Source organism: Perissodus microlepis, chromosome 13 (genome assembly GCF_051167445.1).
Source record: "Perissodus microlepis isolate ML-2025 ecotype Zambia chromosome 13, ASM5116744v1, whole genome shotgun sequence".
NCBI classification, from domain to species: domain Eukaryota; kingdom Metazoa; phylum Chordata; class Actinopteri; order Cichliformes; family Cichlidae; genus Perissodus; species Perissodus microlepis.
Window position 1 is genome coordinate 19322862 of NC_140473.1, and position 12468 is coordinate 19335329.

Sequence of the window (12468 nt, forward strand, 5' to 3'; positions counted from 1 at the left end):
GATGTGCCAAGTGATTAATTGTTTAATAATTTCTGAGGCGATTCTGTGTTTCGCTGTTCTGCTCTGCTTTCTGTCAAGTCAACATTATTTAAACAGCACTTGTAAAAGTTTTTAACATAAAACAAAAGATACAAATAGAGATAACGGAGAGGAAACGAAACAATGGATGATATAAATAAGAGATGCTCATCGCATACTGCTAGAAGCAGCAGTTTTAGAAAGATAGAGGATAGAGTCTTCTCTTTGTGAGGGACTCAGTATTTTGGAGACCTGCAATTGCTAGCTTTTGTTTCCAGTGGAAATAAGAAAAAGTGCAACTAAGACAGCACATGCTTAAAAATATATTTTTGGTATTAATAATGATGTTAGATTTTAGAAACTCTGCTTGCTTTTCATTAAATTTAACATATTGATTCATTGGAAGTTCAGACCTGCCGAACTACTATCCAGACATCCATCCAGTTTCTCCCCTGAAGGCTTTAATAGAGCACTGTTCATAACTGACACTTATCTTAAGGGTAAGGACAGTTCCCAGGATTCATTATGTCAATATGAGTAGAGCATATCCTTTAGGCAACTAATTACACTGCCCATCAAAGCGCTTACCAAATTGGGCCAGGCTTTGCACCTTACCGTCAGTTTCTCTACATGCAGACAAGGAATGGACCTCATGTTTGACCTTGACTTGTTGGATGTCATCTCCTTTGGCAGCTCTAGTTCTCTCACCCAATAATCCTCTTTACTTTGACATGAATGAGCTTTGTAAGTCGTAGTATTCCCTGAGTCTTTTAAAAGCAGCGTGTTGAGCAATTTTAGCGATAAAAGAAAATGAGGATGAATAAAAAAAGAAAATCCAAACCAAAAAGCAATTTAACATTCGATTACCAGGTATGGGTTGCTGCAGAGTATCACTGTCGCAGGTACAGAGATTAATTATCTTTGATTTTAACTATGATGCCTTCAGAATTTATCGCATGCCCTAAGAATAAATACATGCACTCTACAAATCAATAGCAATGAAGTGAAAGGAGATGGCGTATAATGGTGCATTTATCTCCTGCTTGAATACATGCAGTTAATCAGGGTCTGCTTGGCCTCTCAGTGGTTTCATTTGGATGGGATTAATCCCCACATTCCTCTCAGGCCTGAGAGATTTAATCAGAGAGAGGGTTGAACTATGGTGTCGGAACGAAATCAGACGATGACCGGCCTGGGATTACACTTGCGGATGTGAAAGTCTGATGTCAGGAGCAACCCACATTCCGTCTCTTTTTTTTTTATTATTCCAATATAATCTATTCATTCCAATATAATCTAAAAGCCCTTTGACTGTATGCATTAAAAAATGCAAAGATGAAGTAGAGGAACTCTATTACTCAGAGTCGTCTCAGAAATATGGATATGTGCCGCAACTAATATGTGCTGCCAGGGTGTCTGTCAGTGCAGTTCAACCTCGGCCTCCCTCCCTGCCTCCATCTGGCCGTGGATTTTTATGGATTACTAACATAAAAAAATAAGTCAAAAGCTGAGTCATAAATATTATAGCCACACAACATACCGACCACTAACTTTTTAAATGGAACAGATGATTTTTTCTAGCATTACTTTAAGTGAAGAATTACAATAAATAAACTGAAATATTTCGTAATTCTACCTGATATGCTTGTGTTACAGTGTCGAGCTGGACTTTAAGCTGCAGGAGGACAAGCTACAGCCTCTGATGAAGAGACTTTGTCCCCTGGACAGCCAACAGTGCCCTGCTCTGCCTTACTCCAATGAAGTTTTCACATCTACTCCGAAACGCAAGTCCAAGACAGAATCCAAAAAGCATGCTCGATGGAAACTATGGTTCCTCTAAATAAAACCTGAAGCCTTTGGAAACAACCATTTTCTTGGGCACGTTAATACCCCTGTTATTCTCAAAATTGCTGAAGGAATATTCAGATGGGGTAATCAACACATGGGAATGGAAACCACGTGATTTAAGGTTCTGTGTTGAGATTCCACACCATGTCACCTGGGGACTTAAGACCAAAAAAATAAAAAATAAAAACATTTTAAAATCAGTCTTACCTTTTCTGGCATGTTTGCTGGACAGGATCGACACACATCTGCAAAAACTAGGTGAGCTTTGACATACATTTTTGCGCATATATTTTTAAAATCTGTGTAAAAATGGCCGTTATTCACGTACTGGCTCAATGCACCTCTCACTTTATATTGAAATCTCTTTGTTTCACCTTCCAATGAATGCAATGCACTTTGGTCTTTTCCCCTTAGAGTATATTGCTTGGCAACAAGAGGAGGAGCCATGTGGAGGGTCTTTTAATGGGTGAAGCGCTAATCTTTAAACGGACATCAGCCCCCCACCCCCCACCCCACCCCCACTTCCTGAAAGCACAAACATTTGACTTTTGAGAGAAGCATGTGTAAAAGACTGAAACGCTATATGACTTTATGTCAGCGCTGTTCTTATAACCCCTACTATCCTTTCCTGTTCCTCCTTATCTGTTAGCATACTGTGTAATTTGTTTGTCTGACAGAACATCTCCTTGCCTTTGCTAATAACTCCTCCTTGTCCTCCCTCTTATTGTAACACCTTTATCTCTTTCTCTCTTTTGTAGCTTTTTATTAAGCTTACTGTGCAACTGTCCAACGAGCCAGCTATCTTTGCTTTAGTCATTCTGTCATTTTCTGTTCTTGGAGTGACACGAAATATTCAGAGTGTATACTTTGGAATATCTGCATCTTTATAGCAAAGTACTGTGAAATGAATTTTTAAAAATATGTATGTTTGGGCCCCTCCTCTTGAAGCAGGTACAATAGATAAAAAATACAGTATTCTGGGTTAGATTTTTTTAAACAACATATATAATGTTTTGACTACTTGTATGGCAGAGTATTTTCTATGATAACACTGTTTGCTTTTTATTTTGAGTATTTCTTTATCGGCTTGTTTTGTTTAACAGTTCAGACAGAAAGTAAAAGCTATTTTGACATTTCTCTTGAGTCCAAGAGTTTGTCTTGGCTCTCAGTCACAGCAAAGATGTGAAATCTTGAAACTAATTCATTTTAAGCCACTTGTCTCATGTCCAGTTAGCTACTTTAACAATCCAACTGTTGTTTTGTAACATTTATTTATCCTCATCAATTTAGTAAAATGGGAAAAAAAAACAACTTTTGAACGCCAAACACATGTCCACCAACCCACACAAACAACTGTGCACTGAACTTGCAGCAAGAGCAGAAGGGCTATATACAGTGCTAAAGAAGTAATGGTAGCAATCTTACAGCAGAAAAGACTTGTGTCCACCAGCTTTGGTCAACTAGGGGGAAAAAACAGAAATAAAACACAGATGATGTAGCAATGACACTAAACTTGCACGCTTTTATAAAGCAGGCATTTATTAAATTCCTTTAGTCACTTTATAACAGCAGCTGTCATGTAAATAATTGAATGAAATTGTACAAGAATTGTCAGGAAGACTCACACTGGCCTCCCATTGTTAGATTACACTGTAGATTACATTATTCAGGTCAACAATCTCCATGCAAAGATCTGTACCTTGGAAAAGTGCAATTTAGTGATTATGTGCAATATTATGCATTTTTCTACTGTTTCTACATCACAATTAAAACATTTTCAAATGAAGGTGATTCAGTGTTCTCTTACTGTATGTCTTTTAAATGTTAGATGGTTACCCTAGCCCTAACCGTTCTGTGGAGCAAACCTAGAGATATTAAGGCTTCACTCACGCAGGCCTAGAGACCAGTTGGCAACCCCCTGGCAACCTCCGGTCGCTAGGAAAAAATGTGTATTCCCCTAACCAGTTGGCAAGAGGCTGCCAGAGGTTTCTGAGCTAAAACCCTAATCGCCATTGCTTTGGTTCTTAGCAGATTGCCATGGTTGCCCACAGTTTGCACCAAGAGGTCGACTTGTCTGCAAACACTTGCTGACTACCCACCAAATGGCAGTGAAACCTGAAAAAGTGTGATGCAAACCAGATACAGAGGATTTTCACCCTCTCGGTACAAGTTGCGTTTTTCTGCTAAAATCAACGTGTTTCAAAAGACTCAAACTTCACTTTGAAGGTAAAGGTCTCTTCTGGTTTGGCTTCACTGTTTCACTACTGCTTAGCAAGTAGCTTCCAAGTGTTTGCTGAAAGGTCAATGTCTTCCATGCAAATAACAGGCAAACACAGTAATTTTTAGTAACCCAAGGAATTGCAGGTTTTCAATCATTTTCAGTGCTGCCTGGAATATCTCATTGCAAACAATTTCACCAAGTTTCACCAAATCTAACTTTTTACAACAACAAAAAATGTGACTGAAATGAATTGCTCCTCAAAAAGTACAATTTTATGTACATAAACAAATGTTAAATTAGTATACACCACTAATTTAACTTTATTTCCTCTACTTTGTCAGTTGTGGCAAAAATACTTTGACTTCTTTTACTGACTTCCATGTGACTAGCAGATTCATAGGCAGGTTAGTATTTAGCGGCATCCACCAAGCCAAAACTAAACATGTAATGCTCATTACATAGGTCTATACTCTATAGACCTAACTTTTTTTCTCCTGTGACCATATAAAGCAACACTGAGGATTTCATTAATGAAAAAGGGAGTACAGAATGGAGGAAACACACTTATTCAACAACTACCCCCTCCACCTTGCTATTCTGTATAAGAGAGTTTGACCATCATAAGGCCTCAGCAACTATGCAGTTGAGCTAAAACAACAAGAAACAAACAAAACAATATTAGGGTTCAAATGCATACAAGCACAATTACACTTGAAAATAAAACAATCACCACACTTAGTGCCTCTCTGTTTCATGGTCTGTTTTACTTGATTATGTAAAGGATTATATAAACATAAAGTGTGGTTTGATTAGTAGGTTTAAAAGCTTTTAGTTGCCACAAACGTGATGTAACAATGGTACCAGTCATTGGGAATAATTATTTCCACTAGTTTGCACTACTCTGTAAGCTTACAAGAGCATTGTGGTAAAAGTTCATATTTTTTTTTACTTTCACCACTCCACACTGTGACACCTGTGAAGCCAAAACAAGTCATTGGAGGAAAAGTTGAAAATGTGTGCTGCTGGATTCCCTAACTATATGTCATTAGTTTGTTTTTGTCCTGTGACCTATGGAGAAACCCATTTCTTAGAAACAGGTTTACTTCCAAAAGTGTGTGTTAATACTCAGGGAGCTTGTTGTGTGTACGTGATAGGTGTAAACATAGCTCAAGTTTGTCATGCAATTCTCCAAAAGAAAATTTATTTAAAAAATTGTTGATAGTAGTATTAAAGTAAAGAGGTACAGTTTTCAAACAGAATACTTTGTTAATGTAGTGACGTATTCGTGCTAGAAATCATCCATGACACCATCAAAGAGTGAAAACCCAATAATCATTTATCTAAAAAAATAAAAGTTTACTCGAAGATTTACTAATGTCAGGGTAAGTGCTTGGAAAATTCAATACGGATGAAAAGATTTGGCTGATTTGAATGATGGTGATATTTTTTGTTATTTAGAACTACATTTAGAGTGTTGCGTATGAAAAAGTTTTGGTTATAATACATATTTTTACACTGCTCAAAAAATTTATGGAACACAAAATGCAACAATCAATGGGGGGCATTCTGGATATTTAAACCGATCTTCAAATCAGTTTTATTTATATAGTGCCAAATCACAACAACAGTTGCCTCAAGGCGCTGTATTATTGTAGTATCTTTACCTTTTTTGTACGGTAAAGGCAATAATACAGAGAAAACTGATATGGACTGGGTAATAGGGATGGGAATCAAGACAAGAACCAATTCCCAGAGACAGATACTTTATGCTGCAACATCGGCTGTTTACAAGCACGTGCACAGATAGCATGCTAACATTAGGCTAGCCAGACAGCATGCTAACACTAAGCTAGCCAAGAACCCAGAGTGAAAGCTGAGTGAATGCCAACCCCAGGCCAGCAGTGACCCTGAATTTCAACAGTTAACAAACTGATAACAAGTCAGGCAGCAGCCTCCGTTTCTACCTGTTCAGATTTCTACAGTAGAATCACTATGGCGATCGTTTTGAAGTGTCTTTGTGCTGATTTTAATTTTTGTTTTGTGTTTTTGGCTACTACCTGCATACTTTCACGCCCTGAGGCCAGGCATCGCCATGCACCAGGAGGAAGCCATAACCCACAGCGGAGGGTCTGCCAGTGGGTCCAAGGATTTTATCCCAATACCTAATGGCAGTCATGATGCTGTTGCCTAGCCTGTGGAGGTCTGTGTGTGCAAGGATGTGACTCACCAGACCATAAATGACCCACCACTAAACTGGTCATGCTGAACAATGTTACAGGCAGCATTGCATCTCTAGGCCCTTTCACCTCTGTCACATGATCTTAGGGCTAACCTACTGAAAAGCACAGGGCAGCACCATTCCCACCAGTGGCCTACTGCGGGTCATTTTGCTCTGGGAGTGCTCATCCTGTTCCTCCTTGCACAAAGGACATATATCAGGCATATATATCACCTTCTACAACTCTGTCCAAGTCTCCTAGAGTAACTGTATGTCTCCTGGAATCTCCTCCATGCACTTGAGACTGTGCTGGGAGAGACAGCAAATTGTCTGGCAATGGCTCGCATTGATGTGCTGTCCTGGAATTTTTGTACTAACAGTAACATGGTGGCTCTTACCCTAGCCAAATGCAAAACTACAGAAAAAAACATTCAGAGAAGATGAGAAGGGGAAAATGTTAGTGTCCTGCACCTGTAAAACCATTACTGTTTTGGGGGTTGTCAAATTATTGCCCCTCTAAAGCACCTGTTAATTTCATTAACACAAAAGCAGCTGAAACTCATTAACAACCCCCTCTGGTACTTAACTGACCAGATCAATATCTCAGAAATTTAATTGACCTGATGCTATACTCTGAGTTAAAAATGTTTCTTTAATTTTTTGGAGCAGTATATATGTGCCAGGAATTACACTGAAGTTTCTAGACTATGATAGTCTCTCTAAAATCAGTGCCTTTTGAGTGGTGTTACGAACACTCTTAAGGAAGACCATGAGGTTGGATCCACCAGTCCCAGTGGTGTTGAGTGCAGTACCCAAACCTCTGAATGGACAGCCCACAGATTGCGCGTGGTTACCAGGAATAATGACGTACTTGGTCACAGTATTGAGGTGATAGTTTCGTAAATCCACCAGTGCGGAGACACAAGAGTTGTAGGCCTGGCAGAGGTCAGAGTTGGAGCAGGACAAGATGAAGTCTCGCAGCGGTGGACAGATGGAGAGCGTTTCTATCAGCTGACGGTGGGCAGGAGGCATGTAATCTCTCATGCGTGTCAGGAACGCTCCTAGATTGAGTGAATCAGTGAAAGGGACAGAAAAGAGACCTTGAAAGAATGAAAATAATTGTCTATCCTGGAAACATTCTCCTTCAAAGTAATCAGCTGGCTGCACAAATGTGATTTATTCACGAGAGCCGTCTGAAGGGGTCAAAGGTTGAAGGCAATGCATGCTTACCTGTCTCTTCCTCATGCTTGATGCACAGCAAAGCATCAAAGCATTGAATAGCTGAACTCTGGGCAGCACTCCCACCTGATAACAAAATAGGCTCATCGCTCACACCTTCATACAGCACCCCCCTTGGAAGCATTGGATTGTCTCGCCACCTAAAACAATTCAAGCAAAAAACCTATACTGCAAGCCTCCTTCTAATAGATGTACATGAATTTAAATATGTATGATACAACTTCAGATGTTATCCTATAAAATATAAAGTGCACCAATAGAAACAGATAAAAAGATAACTTTTACTGAGATAAATCTGCATGAGAGAAATACTGAAACCTTGAAAACCTTAGTTTGGAGAACACTGTAGCTAATCAACTGTGCTAAACTCACCCTGAGACAAAAATTCTCAATTTTCCATGAAATGCAGCTGGCTCCACGTGATCTGGAAATAGCACAGATTCAGTTGTCTAATTACCTTGAATTTCTCTGTCTTCATAAAAGAGCACAGCATGTAAAGTGATTAAATTCACGTGAGCAAGCCTTAATTCAAACTTACTGTGCATAAATTTGAATTTTTCCTTCATCTTCTTTAAAGACTGAGTTACTTTGATGAGGCCATTTTTTATCCCAGTGAGGTCAGAGACTTTAATGGCGTGCATCACCTCCAGCGCCCCCTGGTTAAAGTCAAAGGTTTAAACAGCATTACCAAGTTACAAGTGGCAAAGCACACACAGTTTGTGGACCAGGGAATAGAGAAATTGAAAACACCAAGCTAATGTTCAGAAAGACTTCAAAAGAAGTAATACTGACCATTATGCCGGGTGAAGCCGCCATCTCAACCAGCAGTGACACATTAAAAAATCCCCTGCAAGTGTCACCACCAGGGAAGGAAAATATCAGGTCCATGTTCCTATTTTTAAAAATAGTATTTAGCAAACAAATGAGTAAAAACCACATGACACATCAGATTACACAAAAGTCCAGAGTGATACTCACCCAATGCTCATATCCCTGAAATGAAAGTAAAAGAAAGAAGTAGCAATTATTAGAATTTCACTGTGAGGTTATTATTGCATTTAACGAGACTGCCTAATATTTTGGCATTAAATAAGAAAAAGGATTACCCTGTGGGATCCTTTAACTTCCAGTTGGCTAAAACTGAATCTGCATATGTCAGGATCGGTGGAAGGCCAAGTCTGCGTGATACCAGCCAAAAAGGTAGGGCCAGAGCCTTTGGGAGTATCTATCAAACAACCATAACAGTAAAGTTTCAATCCAGCAGGCTCACTAAGATTTCAGGGATTGTAGTGACTATCTATTGGCTGCTCCAGCAGTTTTGACCAGGCTGATTTGTCTGATGATTTCCCTTTCTACTTTCTATTTAACATTAACTAGTGAAAAGTTTCACTTTTGCTGTGAAATATGTCACCTCCTGCTTAATATAAATTTGATTTAGTCATGGTCAAATTAAGCCCTGCAGCACCATTAGTCAAAATGTAAATGTGCCTCTGTCTACCACATTGACGAGATTCCCATCAGTTTTAGTTTATGTTTTGTTAACAAATGCTTATTTTTTGTGTTATGACATAGCAAGATAAAACTGTAACAATTTATAATAACGACACACTATTAAGCACAAGTAATGGATTCGTTAATAGTTTATTCGTCATTTATGAACCATTAATCCACCTGCGTATGCCATTTATAAACATAGATATAAACGTTAAATCGTTAGTAATTCATGGTTAATTCAAGCAGTTAATAGTTGTTAATTAAGTATTGTGTGTTATTTCATCTAAAATGAGGACAATCTCTACCTTGCAAAGCATTTATAAAATAATCTCATGGTCACCAGGACCTTAAGAATCAAACACATCTCATCTGTCTTCACAACAGAAAAGGATACAAACAAAGAGCAAAATGATACAACATGCTATTTAATGGAAGGTGCAAATATTGCTCACTAAATATTTGCAGAAAACTGAAATGTGAGCAGCACCAGAGTTTGTAGGAGGGTTTAAGACAGCAACAGAGTACTTTAACTTATATTGAAACTTCTGCATATAAAATAAAACATAAATAAAGTTAAGACAAAGCAATGGAGGATATTTTACAGAGTGTCATAAAAAAGTTGCGAACAAAGTATCATTAAAGTGATAAAAGCTACTTTAGGCTACTGAGATGTTATGAGTTATGAGTCATTTTTTTTAGTTTGTTCCTCGAGTTTATCTTCGCTCTAGTTTGTAGTCAGCTGTAGTCAGCTAGCTAGCTTTAGCCAGATAAGCTAATGCATTAAAAAAAATTAAAAGGAGTTGGATGTTTTCAGCAGTGGCATGGGGTGGTATGTCCCACTCCAAGTGTCACCCTAGTTTTGCATGTAACAGTGTTGTTTATTTTAATAATAAACCTACTGCAGGCTGGCTGTGTTTGTTGTTGTCAGTAGCAATCGATGTCTATAATTATGCAAGAGCACATTTTGTTCCAACGCCAAACAAAGGCATTTCAGATTTCAACATTGGTGGTTGATACACTCTGGCAACGGAACAAAGGTGAGCGTCATTAACCCTCTGGGTTTAACAGATGTGCAGACCTGACCAATTAAATCTGACATAGCAAAAAGCTGCACCCACACTGAGTCATTGCAATATATATATATATATATATATATGTATATGTATATGTATATATATATATATAGGTTTATCATGAAAAATGTGTCCATGACCATGCAGATTTCTGGCATTTTGTGTAAATTTAAGCATGGAACTATTTTCTTATTTCCAATGAGTAAAGGAGTGTGAAACATAAGTTAGACGTGTTTGTAAATGAACCACCCCATTTTGTGTAGCTTTCTGGATTTTATACTTGTTTGGTTACATACTTATTTAGTATATAGACTGTACAGTACATAAAATCAAAACTCACATTTTTTACGTAATTGAAATGTTTAATTGTGTGGGCTAAAGGAAATGTGAAACGTGTATACTTACTGCATTTGATATATTTTAGCCATATATAATTCATATTACAGAATGTAACATCTGCATATGTGTAAAAAAAAAATGGCTTTGATTGTCCCACCCCATTTGGTTTCCATGCCACCCTCATGCCACGCTAAGAAAATTCCTCTAAATCCACCTCTGAATGTTTTATAAAGAATGAATTATGTATCAACTAATACCTTACTGATGCTTAATAGTGTTTGGTTATAAAGTGTTACAAAGTCTTCTTTTTCCTTGTCCGTATATAAATGCATAAGCTGAATTTCTGAAAGTTCACTCTTAAAGGAGTTTTTAAAAAATCTCCATTTTCAGTGACCTAAAAATGCAGTTGACAAGTGGACAAAAAGTAAAAATACTTCCATGTGTGCATGGGGCACTATACTTGTAGGTCAAACAGCTAGAGCACTATTGATTGAAATGTAAACATTTTACTGTCTTTCATTTGTGTGTCTTACCTCAGCAGGTGCATGTTGTCCTTCCTGCCATACATATCCCATGCTGATGAATCCTAGTGCTAGGTGAGCGAGCCTAAGCTCCCGATGGTCACTCAAAAGATCTGGACTCAAGACCGGCATCTGAATTGTGATTATATTTTCTGTTTAAATCTATTTATTTTTATTGGGAATGGTGATCATCATCAAGTCTCTCAAAAATACACCTGTACACATTTACATGTATGGCCTGTCAGTATTTTTGTACTTGGAAGGCTTTGCTCATTCTGACCTTATCAACCAGATCCCGTAGTTTACGTGATTCTATCAGATGTGTGAGATTATTTGCGAGGTCCAGCCACACCTGATAATGGTCTGGGAGGTGAGTCTAGAAAATAATAGGAATAAAATGACTTGCTCATTGGGTTTTGATTGTTTTTTGCGTGGTGGATTTTCATGTAGAGTGTAATCAGTAACATCATCAGCTCATGTTTTCCATGGTGCCTGACCTGCATGTCAACAAATGACTGGAGTCATCAATCAGCAACAGCAAGCAATTTAAAAGAGGAGGCCATAATAAACAAGACAACACCCAACCAAGCAGAAAACAGGGTCCAAAAGGGCGGGGAGATGGAAACTATAGGCTATACCATAAACAGAAACAATATTAGACTAATATTTTTTTATGAGCATCAGAGATTAATGCTGTTACATTTTGCTACATTTAGAAATCAAACCCAAAGAACTACAACTATCCAATTTGAGAAATATGTATCAATAGTTTCTATCAGTTGACTTATACAACTTAGGTTCAATTAATTCTATTAAATGCTGTGGCAGTCCAGTCCAAACTTAAAGAGACAGGCTCACAACAGATAAGTAGTCCTTCGTTATATTTCTAGAAAACAAGCATAATTAGGCCAGAGAGACTGTTGTCTAGCTGGACAAACATTTAAATTAAGGCTGCTACTAAGGAAAAGTATGTGTTGTGAGGATAAACAACATATACAGCATAGTCAATGTTATATTATCCTTCAGTTTCAAACCTCCTTTGATTTATCCGGTATATGGCAAAACAAAAAGCTTCTCAGATGAGAACATTGCATCATTAGAAGAGAAAAGATGAGAGTGAAACCTACCAGTGGCTCTTCAAGTAGAAATCCAAACTCTTCAGAAATATCAAATACATCAAAGTCTGCTTGTAGTGTTTCTTTGCTATTAGTCTCCATGTCTGCTGGCCTGTGTAGCACTACAGTAGGCTGAGAGACAAAGTTCTTTGTGCATTTGTCACAGAGTCATCAGCTGTTAAAACTTGCACTGAGCCTTTTTTTCACTCCCTTTGTCACTTCCCTTTTTATTGCACTGAAGAGCAAATAGCCAATCACATTTCCCTGTCCTTTATGTCAAGAGCTGACAGACTGAACGGTTAATCGGCTAATCTTCCTCTTTTGGCCTGTTAATTTAAAAAATTGAAAACAACACAACTGCCAAATAACAGAAACTGTTTAG

General features: G+C 38.0%; 2 protein-coding genes across 4 annotated transcripts in view; one reads left to right on the top strand and one right to left on the bottom strand.

The window, feature by feature from the left end:
- The window catches only part of insyn2ab (inhibitory synaptic factor 2Ab), a 23265-nt gene extending 19613 nt beyond the window's left edge, over positions 1-3652 (top strand). For 2 of the 3 annotated variants that reach the window (XM_084948317.1, XM_084948318.1), the window contains one exon: positions 1675-3652. In XM_084948317.1, the coding sequence (XP_084804443.1) occupies positions 1675-1858 (184 nt within the window). In that variant the 3' untranslated portion in view covers positions 1859-3652. The remainder of the gene's footprint in view (positions 1-1674) is intronic. The other variant, XR_014801934.1, reaches the window with a different exon arrangement.
- LOC146375057 (indoleamine 2,3-dioxygenase 2-like) overlaps positions 1-12258 on the bottom strand; it is a 21562-nt gene extending 9304 nt beyond the window's left edge. Inside the window, exons 1-10 of the mRNA XM_084948319.1 lie at positions 12099-12258; positions 11252-11347; positions 10984-11103; positions 8651-8769; positions 8523-8537; positions 8337-8436; positions 8083-8200; positions 7917-7968; positions 7536-7684; positions 7177-7366 (exon numbers count right to left, since the gene is read on the bottom strand). Of these exons, the coding sequence (XP_084804445.1) occupies positions 7177-7366; positions 7536-7684; positions 7917-7968; positions 8083-8200; positions 8337-8436; positions 8523-8537; positions 8651-8769; positions 10984-11103; positions 11252-11347; positions 12099-12188 (1049 nt within the window). The 5' untranslated portion in view covers positions 12189-12258. The remainder of the gene's footprint in view (positions 1-7176; positions 7367-7535; positions 7685-7916; positions 7969-8082; positions 8201-8336; positions 8437-8522; positions 8538-8650; positions 8770-10983; positions 11104-11251; positions 11348-12098) is intronic.
- Positions 12259-12468: the final 210 nt, after the last annotated feature.